At 45.4% G+C, this 11,381-nt stretch overlaps 1 protein-coding gene across 4 annotated transcripts in view; it reads left to right on the top strand.

Moving 5' to 3' along the window:
- Nr1h4 (nuclear receptor subfamily 1, group H, member 4) overlaps positions 1–4,717 on the top strand; it is a 95,970-nt gene extending 91,253 nt beyond the window's left edge. For 3 of the 4 annotated variants that reach the window (XM_008765262.3, XM_008765260.4, XM_008765261.4), the window contains 2 exons: positions 2,535–2,648; positions 3,991–4,489. In XM_008765262.3, the coding sequence (XP_008763484.1) occupies positions 2,535–2,648; positions 3,991–4,229 (353 nt within the window). In that variant the 3' untranslated portion in view covers positions 4,230–4,489. 4 annotated transcript variants of the gene reach the window in all.
- The last annotated feature ends 6,664 nt before the right edge of the window (positions 4,718–11,381 follow it).

Genomic DNA, 11,381 nt, shown 5'->3' with positions numbered 1-11,381 from the left:
AAAGTCAAGAGTTGACCTCTAACCCCACCCTATGATGGAAAGAGCATCGGGCAGTCCCCCAGATTCCTGTTCCTGTCCTTGAACATTGTCTGGTCATGGGTAGTTCTGCATCAGCCGGCTAAAGCGCACTCTTCCGTGTGATGTAAACCCCCACTTGTTAAACAACGACTTCGCTGTTCAGAGAATCCACTGGGGTCAAACACAGAATCAAAGGATGGGGGAGAGGGTAGTGGTGTGTGGTGTGGTGAATGTCTGGGAGAGGCCAAGGGTTCAGTTTGGGAGAGATTTCAAACTCGTCTAAGGGTAAGGATTTAACTTGCTGACAAATTGACTTTGTAAGGTGTACAAGCTGATAGTCACACACTTAAGCGTCAGGAACCCAACAACATTCTGATTTGGCTCAGCCAGGATTCTACCGCTCGAGGTTTGGTTTAGGAAGGAAGAAAGCAGTGGGTTCTTATGTGGACCAATCCCGGGAGACTGGCCCTCATCTCCACTCATCAGCAAGTCATGTCCATGTCTCTTCTGTCTCCTTGACTCCCTAACCTGACCCTTCTCTGGAATGAGACCTTGTGTAGTACAAGATCCAAACTAATATTGGAGTAAATAGGAAAAAAAAAAACAACATAAGGTGTGTTAAATTACAAACAAGAATAAAGTTCACCAGGACTGAGGGGATTCCAAGCACAGACAGTCATGGGTGTATAGACACTGGGAAAACAGAATTGCTGAGGGAAACTGTGTGATGGAAAAGCAGGGGAAACTGAGTCAAAGCCTGCCAACCTTGGCTCAAGTCATGGTGCCACCTCTCACTAGCTCTGTCTCCTGGGGCAGCTGACTGACTTTTCCGTATGTAGCCAGTGCAGTCGTAGCTCTCGAGCTGTCCCCCATCAGACATCCTGCCTAGAGGCTATTCACATTACAATTCGTAACAGTAGCAAAAGCTACGGTTCTGAAGTTGAAACAAAATAATTTTATGGTGGTGGTGGCGTCACACAAGGAACTGTACTGAAAGTTTGAATCCTTGGGATGGCTGAGAACTGCTAGTCCGGAGGGATTTTTAGAAAACTTAATGAGGTAATAGCAGCAAATGAATGGATTTGGAGGAAGTGGCAGGGTTTGGTTTTTCCCTGGAGTCTTTGGTATTTGACATAGCGGGCTTGAAAGGAGTGGCCAAGAAGTACCTATGACAGAGCATAGTGCATGGTGAGGACCCCGTAAATACTGACTCGGTGTGCTACAATCTTGGATGGTGAAAGACACGGAGGTCCCCATTTAAAAGAAAGCCGCGCTATTGCAAAAAGCCATTGAAAGGTTCTGAAGGTGTGCAACACATGAGGAGAAAATATGTGATTTGAAGTTCACGGGGGTCATTCTGTTATCTGGATAGGGAATGGGTTAAAGAGAGTTAAACAAGTCAGGAAGATAAATGAGGAAGCAGATGCTATACTTCAGATTAAGAGAGAAGACTGGGTGAAACAAACTCAGTGCCAAGTGCTCTAGGGAGGTAATGGCAATGAGATCCATAGGACGGCACACCCCGATGTCAACCTGGACACCTGGGTGCCAAGGATGTCCGTCACTGGAAAAGGAGACATCAGAAGTGGGCTTGGAGAAAGTTGGGAGGTTTCATATTTGACATACTGAGTTTGAAAACAGTGGCCCCCATGCTCATGGCCAGCCTCTACTTTCTTCCTCCTCCTTCTCCTCCTCCTCCTCCTCCTCCTCCCCCTTCTCTCTCTCTCTCTCTCTCTCTCTCTCTCTCTCTCTCACTGCCTTTCATCTCAGCGACACTCTCAACTCCCCATGCCCTGAATAAACTCTTTTCTATACTGTAAAAAAAAGAAAAGAAAAGAAAAGAAAAGAAAACAGTGGCCCCATACTGATAAGTGGATGGTGGGCAATGGGTGCTTACGGTAGATCCAAACCCATTCATAAGAACTCTGGCCCACTTACTCAGTGAGAGCGCTTAGCTTCTGAAGAGAAGCACAGCTGTGCTCTGCTCACTGCTAAAGTTACTCCTCTATCTTGAGTGCGTCTAATGATATTGTTTGAAGTAACAGCCCCCCCTGTCCCCCGCCGAAAGTGGTGCAATTGTGGGAATTCTTCTAACCCACAAACATTATCATTTATGACCACACTGGTGGTCAAACAAAGACAGTACGGAATTCAAAGACAAATGCACCCAATGGAAGGTTGCCCTCTGATGATTTTGCTTATTGGTCTTCTTACCACACACTGCCTTCAACTGAGATGTATAATTTATTATAATTGAATGATTGTGTGTGCATGGAGACAAGTGTGAATGGCCACATGTTTCTGGCTTTGATCATTATTACATCATTAGAATCTGTGTGAAGGAGATGACCCACTCCACAAAGTTGTACCCTGACCTCTACATGCGCGCACATGGTCGCACACACATGCACATGCATGCACACACACATACATGTACATACACACTCACCACAATAAGGATAACTAAAATTAAAAACCTCTTATGGTAACTGTGCCTTTTGAACTTTCCCACATAGGCATCTCCGATGAGTACATAACCCCGATGTTTAGTTTCTATAAAAGTGTCGGGGAGCTGAAAATGACCCAGGAAGAGTACGCTCTGCTCACAGCAATTGTCATCCTCTCTCCAGGTAACTTTACTGTCACGTTTGTATTTTTATACTGTTTGCTTCCTTCTTGGCATGATCATGGTGATGCATATTAAAGAAAATATGGAAAACACAGAGACACAGAGAGAAAGTAAAACGGCCCACAATTCTACCACTCAAATAGAACATTATTAGTATCTTAATAGATATTATCTTAATAATAACTGAAAGTTCAGTTAATAGCGAAAAAGATTACCCATATGGGTTCAATAACTGCCCATTGAACACCTCCTACACTGCCAATATGGCTCTAGACTTTAGAAGTAAACTGAATAGCCCTCCTATGAGGCTATTGTTCTAGAAAAGTGAGGAAGATAACAGAATTTCTACAAAATATGTAGTAATAATAGACAGGCCTAGTGACCCATGCCTGTAATGTCTCCACTTGGCTGATGGAAGAAGAGTACAAATTTGAGCTCAGCCGGGCTATACAGTGAGAATTCATCTCAAAAGAATTTCGACCATGAGACTAGATGGGAAGGAGGCAGGAGACAATGGCAAGTTCATTAGCTGTCTGGGAGGGCTCTTCCGAGAGAGGATACATCAAAGACATGGTTTACAATGTAACACAGCGGAGACCGGTCCTTCGAGATCCTTTAGGAAAGAAACTCTTTACAAGCTTCTCCTTAAAAGTTACAATGTTCTACTGAATGGCTCTTCAAAGACATACTTAATAGCCGCTGTCTGCATAATTATATGCGTCTAATTTTATTATTGTTTTGAAAATGTAGTCCTGAGTATCTCTCTGCATAAATCCATTTTCAAAGTTGACTTTAATAATTTTGGGGCAAGTAGCACTGTGTTCGTAGTTTGTCAAACATATTGTGCTAGCCTTAGACGATTTGTTATATGTGATAAATAGGCAGATGCTACTTGATATCCTTTGGCCATTAATTATTGTGGTGTGTGGTGGGGGGAATCCTTCTGCAGAGACACCTAGAGTTACACATGCTAATCCCCCATGGTCCAGGAAGTCCAGGAATGTCCCCTGAGACAGGGTGCTTACACCTGTTGTGCAGGTTCTTCAATGACTTCGATTAGGAAGGGGACTTAGGGGACATGTGGGAGCATTTGGTGTTCCCTATGTGTAAGCCCATTGTACACATGTGTGTGTGCATATATCTCAGTATGTATATGTATAGCTATGTGTGTATGTACATGCAAGTAATACATAGAAAATTTTGTGCATATAAGTGTGCAATGTATACACACACACACACACACACACACATTCTAAAGACCATTGCCATAATTACCCCCGATTAGTGTTTTTTTTTCACTTTTTCAATCTTGCTGTTTTATTTCGAACCCCCATCCCCCACAGACAGACAATACATAAAGGATAGAGAGGCAGTGGAGAAGCTTCAGGAGCCTCTGCTCGATGTCCTACAAAAACTCTGCAAGATCTACCAGCCCGAGAACCCTCAGCATTTCGCCTGCCTCCTGGGTCGCCTGACAGAACTCCGGACATTCAACCATCACCACGCTGAGATGCTGATGTCTTGGAGGGTGAATGACCACAAGTTCACCCCGCTCCTCTGTGAGATCTGGGATGTGCAGTGAAGGACACGGGGAGAGGCTAGCTCCTTGTCCTCCTCAGAGCAGCAACCTGGTATTGGACTTCCCTTCTTTTCATTTGTACCAGGTCTCACTCAAGAATCTCAATGAATATTTATGTGGCAATTATACAATTCCCACAACTGTAAATACAGGCTCCATAGAATTGCTTCCCCTACACTGTATTTTACAAGGCTTCGGGAAACCCCACTGACACGCCCTTTTTGCCTCATTAAATCAATTGTTACTTCAATTTTGTCAACTGAGCTAGGGACCGCCTCGTTTTATCCTCCATGCGGCAACATTATATATATATATATTTTATTAAATAGCTGTTTTCTCTTCCTTTTTTTTTTTTTTTTTTTTCGGAGCTGGGGACTGAACCCAGGGCCTTGCGCTTGCTAGGCAAGCGCTCTACCACTGAGCTAAATCCCCAACCCCTATTAAATAGCTGTTTTCAACTGAGACAATAAACTGAACGTAATGCCAAGAGACTTCTCCTTTGGAAAAGAAAATTGACGAGTATCTCTTTAAGTGATGATGGAAATCTTATTGAGTTGGAGGGCAGGTAATTTCCAGAAAGTAAACTCTTACAATAGAAAATGTAATGCTTCCGTCCCTGTGGAAGCCATGGTTGATGGTCAGTCATTTGGGATAACGTTATCATTCAGGAAGTTATTGATTTTCTGCATAAAATATTCCCTGAAGCAACCTCACCCTCAAGGCAGTCAGGGTCTTGAGATCGCATTTACAAACAGAGCGTGCAAATAACTCTTGGAAATGCATTCTGTGCCTTTAGCACGCACAGCCCTCCCCGCCCCGCCTCCATTGTTTTCACTCCTGCAGCTGGGTGCACAGCTGTTATATACTTCCCCAAAGCAGGAATTGGTTCATTTCCTTCCTTCATTATTCAACGGTGGCAGTCTTCTCCCTCTTCTCCTTTGCCCAATACAATGAAGCACCTTTTGTTAGTAATGAGCTGAAATCTCCCCTTTCTCCTGAAGTTAGCCCAAATGGAGCTTGCTTGAGTAAGCAAAGAGTTTACGGAGAAATATAAAACAATGCTAGAATCCAAAGTGTGCCTCTTGGATTCTATCTGATACCGCAAGGAAAGTCCTCTTTAATGCAGAATTCTGCTCAACTCCCTCTATGCAGTATATAGACATGGACAAGGCTTGGGGGGCGGGTCGCCAAGGCACACAGTGTAAAGTACAGTGGGCTAACACAGAAACCTGAGAAATCCCTGGGTGGAGGTGAAATCTCCCCTGGGATTCAAAGAATAGCTCCCTAGTCTATGGGCCAGGGGAGCTCAATGTGAAAGAAGGGACAGAGACAAAAGAAGATGGAGACTAAACAAATCCTCTAAAAGACCGGAATTTGGTGAAAATGGCTGAATACGCCAATGGAAAATGCAAACAGCAGAGTCTCTTGGTTAGAAGAGTTTAGCTGGTCAGTGAAGACTGGAAACATGCAGGCCCACCTGAAGAGAGAGAGAGCAGTTAAGACTGAAGTAAACTTCTGAATGCTTGAAAGGGAAGATTCGGTTGGGGAGGAAGCAGAGTGTGGTTTGGTGTCTCAGGATCGCAGGCAACACATGGGGGGAAGTGGTGGGAAGTGGGACCCCATGGGCACTGCGGACATCATCCTGTTGGTCTGGATGTACTGAAGAGGTCAGAAGCTCTCGGTAGCTATGCTTACCATGTGGGAAAGTCATCGTGATGCTGTAAGAGACACTGGGACGCTGTTCCCGGTGCCGGGCACAGCTTCAGAACTCAGGGATAGCAGACAGATAGCCCTGCCTTGTTCCTGGTTGTAACGGGATTGCTTTGAGTTTGTCCTCCGTTTGGAATAATTTGTCATGTAGCGCTTCTCTCTCATATTGAGGAGTTTTCCTTCCAGTCCTACCCAACCTTGGACTTTCACCATGAAAGCATTTTGTCAAAGGCTTCCCCCACCCCCACCCTCCCAGCTACTGAGATGATCATGTCATGTTTGTCTTTAAGTCTGTTTTTATGATTTATTATTTTTATTGATTTCATATGTTGAACCAACCCTGTATCATTCAGTGGTGAGGGAAGAGGAACATCTCTTAATATTCATAGCAAGCTTCCTTTAACCACATCTAAGCTATGTTATGAAATTGACTCTCAGTGGGTCCCTAGATAGCTTCAGGATGGTCCAAACATGTGGTTAAAGGACTAGAATTCTCTCTCTACACCATAGCTTCAAGGGGTTGGGGAATGGGGATCTGATTTCAACACCAAAAGCCAATGATTGAGTAAATCATGTCTGTGTAGTACAGTCTCCATAGCCCTGCTCCCAATAATGAGATTTGGAAAACTGGGTTGGTGGCCATACTGGGGTGGTTTGGAGGGTAGCATGCTGGGAAAGGGAATGTGGATGCTCCTTGTTACCCATATCCTATACATCCCTTTGATTTGGCTGTTTTGGAGTGAATGCTAGGTCTGAGCATGAGGTGCCTACCACAGGCTCAAGTTTGAACTCTTGGGGTCTCCCCAAGTGGTGGGATGACTCTGAGAGGTCATGAGAACTTTAGAACATGGGCCTCCCTGGTGGAGGCAGGCCACTGTCCAGATCTGGGCTAGCACTCTGCTTCCTGAACCGCACTGCAAGCTCCCGCAGCCATGGACCGAGTCTCTCCAGCCACCAGGCTTTCGTCAGTGCCGTGAGCTGTGCCACATAGACACTCTCTTCTTTCTTAAGGGGCTTCTGTCGGGAACTTTGCCTCAGCAGATTAAGGGCATGGCTCTGACTAATTAGTAACAGAGCAGCTTCCTTTGAGCTTTTCTAAAGAATCACTAAACCTGAAGAGGGGGGATGCAGAAACTGGCAATTTAGAGAGCTGATTGGTCAGAATCTGGGGATTAACTTAGTTTAGGCCTTAATTGTCATTTGAAGAGAGAGAGGATGCCGATGGGACTGGGCCCTTCGCCTGTTCATCTACACTAAATCAAGATAATCATCACAGGATGGGAGCAAGGATGTAGTTCAGTGGTAGAGGGTGCCTGACTTGTTACTCAGCGGGCTCAGTTTGCCCCCCAGCACTGCCAAAAGACACCATCGGAATTGAACTACAGCCACCTGATGTCAGAAGTGGATAAAATCCACACACCCAGTGTTAAGCACTCTGAGTAGAAGTAGTTCACTAGTGGATTTTTTATTTTATTTACATGAGTACACTAGAGCTGATTTCAGACACAAAAGAAGAGGAAATCCGGTCCCATTACAGATGGTTGTGAGCCACCATGTGGTTGCTGGGAATTGAACTCAGGGCCTCTGGAAGAGTAGTCAGTGCTCTTAACCACTGAGCCATCTCTCCAGCCCTACCTAGTGCATTTTTAAGGGGAGGTAAAAACAACTTTAGGTATTTTCTCATTTCTAGTCCGTCCCGTTCTTGACAGGTTTGTCTAACATTGCCTTGATAAATCTATATTCACTCTGTTTAAAAAAGAGTCTGGATGAGGTGGTGCATGCTAGGCCAATAGTCCCAGCACTCTGTCGTGTCAGGGGCAGGTAGGTGGATCCCTGTGACCTCAAGACCAGCATGGTCTGCATACTGTGTTTCAGGCCAGTATGGACTCCATGGAGAGAACTTGTCTGCCAAAGAGCAAACAAGCAGACAAACAGTTAATCCAAAGGGACTGGATCAATGGCTTAGTAGTAAGAGTATGTACTACCCAGCACCCATGTTGGGCAGCTTACGGCCGCCTGTAACTCCAGCTCCAGGGAATCCCGGGCCTTTTGCGTCTGTGAGCACCTACATTCATGTATGTGCACATTCTCTCTCTCTCTCTCTCTCTCTCTCTCTCTCTCTCTCTCTCTCTCTCCCCCCTTTTGATCACCTTTTTGTGAGACCAGCCCAAATCCTAAACCCGCTTACCTAGACACTGAGGATGGCTCTACTTCCGGACACCCACCTCCTCCACCCTCTGCAGCTGCTGGCAGTTTCCACTGCTACACCTGTCTGCTCTCTTGGCCTCTCCTCAGACAGCATGAGTTTCCTCTTAGCCAACTCCCTCCAGGCAGCTGCTGTTTGTTTTCTTAATTGCAAACCCCAATAAAAGTAGTCTTGGCTTTCCCTCTTGGTCTGTTTGTAAATTCTTTTATCTATGAATCTATGAATCTGTACAAGGAACACCTTATAAAAGACTGGGGAGAACATTTATGCCCGCCCACTGAAATTGGGCTTGTCTGTGTGTAGGGAACCTTGAACTCAGCTCAGGACTCCCCAAGACCAAGTTCTCAGCACAAAGGAGATTGATTTGCCCCTGAGGGACAGAGGGCAGGGATAAGGGACAAAGACAAGAGATAGAGGGCAAGGGAGAGGGGAAGGGAACAAGGGAGAGGGAGAAGGGGTATTTGTTCTGGGGGACAAAGGGCTATCTCTGGATAGAGAGGAGAAAGGCGGGGCCCATAGGCAAATGGAAGTTTATAAGGGTAAAGGGGGTAACCCCCGGGTTAGGAAGAGGTGTTTAATTTTAATTGGGCATGTTAATTAGGTGAGCCAAAGGAAGCTTTGTTTGCTGGACTTCACTACTTTGATAGCTGGACCTTGGTGGTCAGCCTCAGGAGGAGGAAGTGGCCAAATAAGGGAATAGACCTCAGAGGCTAGCTCTATGTCATCCAACAGTTTTCTTTAGGAAAGCAGAGGGAGTGGGGGGGGGGGGGAAGGCCTGCCAGAGCCACAAACCCCAATGGGCTAGTGTCCCTTCACTGTGTGGCTGGCTTCGGGCTTCGGAATATAGGCGGAAGTGACGATATCAGCTCAGAGCCTAGGCCACTGGAGACCGGTGTGTCTCTGCTCTGCACATCCAATATCTGTCATCTGCCATAGAGAGAGCTTGCCCTGGATGTCAGTATGACCTCGAATGGGAGAGAGAAGGAGTGCACCTTGACCCAAGTCCACAGCCTGAAGCAACACACACCCAACATTCCAGCCTGGTTAGTGAAAAACCTCTAACTAATATGCATTGACGTCACTCTTTTTCCAGAAGCTAATGAAGTTGACCGTTTCCCAGAAAGAAAGAAAACAACAACAAAACCCCCAGCTACTGTATTTTGTTGGTGTTCAGACCTGCCCACCCCATTCGCTTCCCTCTCTGGGGAAGGAGAGCTAATTCCCAATAGGCTACATTGTATATGCTCGTAGGGAAACCTCTGGTTTCTTTGCAAAGTCAGTTGTGTCAAATGATATTTTCCTGAAGCAGACACAGGTGAAAGGGTGTTTTGCTTTAGCAGATGCCTGCAGAGACTCACGGTGAAGGAATATAAATATCACCCCACAGACAGTGGGAGAGAGCATCAGTTTGCTTTGCTCGGCCTTACTATTCCTCATGAAGGACACGCATACATCGGTTTGCTTTACAATGCTGAGCTCTTTGTGGTGAGGCCTTAGAGAGATTCTCTCCAAAGAACTTTTGTGAGACTCCTATGGCTTCTTGCCGTTTCCACGGACCCCAGCCAGTTGGCGAGCCTTGTGGCTTCTTCTGGATTGAACTGCCCTTGCTGGTTCGTGTGTGGTGACTGCCAAGAAGACCGGACTGCAACTGTTGATTTGTATTTGGTGTTTGCTACCGGAGTGAACTGCTGATCTCCTGACAAACGTTGGACTCACCCCCCAAAGAACTATTTCTAAACAGGTCTACTTCCCCTGTATCTGTATAACCTTTCTTTTCTCCTACCTCGGGTGGGTGGTGGGCTAGAAGGGAGGCTAACGCATTTAAAAACCCTTATTAAAAGTAGGTTTTGAAAAATGTAAGCCTACGCACAGCTATACAGGTATTCACTCACTTGGTTTTTATATTTGAGTTTAAGTTGGGTCTACAGACGTATAGAATCTGTGGGAAACATCTTGCACACCAAAAGGGAATCTGAGAGCAAGGCCAACACCCAAAGCGGTCAACAGAGACGATATTCCGGTTGTCTCGATTGTGTTGTATTGCAGTGAAGGGACACCATGACCAAGGCAACTCTTAGAAAATAAATCATTGAATCGGTGGCTTACCTACAGTTCCAGAGGGTGAATTTTAGCATCATGGTGGGGAGCATGGGGGTTCACGGATTGGAATAATGCTGGAGAAGTAGCTGAGAGCTACATCCTGATCCTTAAGCAGAGAGAGACTGAGACAGACAGACAGACAGACAGACATGAGCGCGCATGTGCACACACACACACACACACACAGACAGAGACAGAGAGAGCGTGAGCAAGCTGACATTAAAGACCACCCCAGCAATGCACCCAACACACCTTCTCCAACAAGGACATACCTACTCTAGCAAGGCCACACCTCCCAATTGGTCCAAATAGCTCACCATCTGGGGACTAAGTATGCAAATATATGAACCTATGGGGGAATTTTCACTCAAACCTCCACATTGGTGATATTATTTGAAATCTTAGATCATACTTTGCATGAAGTTAGAGAATTTTATCCTAAGACTAAACATTTGCTTCTTGAGTTTCTCTGACATGAGTTTGAAGATTTTTTTTCTATTACACATAAGTAAATGTGATGGAAACTGGATGATCCTTGGAAGATAAGCCAATTCGTGAAAGTGCGGTTTTCATAAGCACCTGTTAACATCCGTGACATTTATAAGTGAAGCTGGGGACTGGGGGAGGGGTGCATTTTCATGCTGCAGTTTTTGCTGCACAATTAGATTTTTATATCTCTGTTCAGATATAGATGGGTGTCTCCTCGAGTTCCAGCATCACTAGATGTTTGACAGCTTTAAACAGATTCTTTCCCAGAGCCAGAAATCTAAAGCAAGTTTCCAGCAGAGTCAAGCTCCCTCTAAAGACTCCACGAACACCTTCTCTTGAATCTCTCAGATTCTTATAGCAGCTCTTGGCGTTCCTTGGTTTGTGAGGGTATAACGCTAACCTCTTTTCCTTCCCTACCCAACTGTGCGTGCATGCACCTGTGTGTGTGTGTGTGTGTGTGTGTGTGTGTGTGTGTGTGTGTGTGTGTGTTTCTGTCTGTTGTAATAAACTCTAAGTGGGGCAAAAAGTACTTCCAAATAAAGTCATATTCTGAGGGCCCAGTGGCGATGAATTGGAGTGTACAATACTTAACTCAGTACATTAGCCACAACTATTGCTATGAAAATCATACTGGTGAATTACTTATATAG

The sequence above is a fragment of the Rattus norvegicus genome, chromosome 7 (genome assembly GCF_036323735.1).
Source record: "Rattus norvegicus strain BN/NHsdMcwi chromosome 7, GRCr8, whole genome shotgun sequence".
NCBI lineage: Eukaryota > Metazoa > Chordata > Mammalia > Rodentia > Muridae > Rattus > Rattus norvegicus.
The sequence above is the reverse complement of the archived record's forward strand: the minus strand, read 5'-3'. Positions and strand labels throughout refer to the sequence as shown.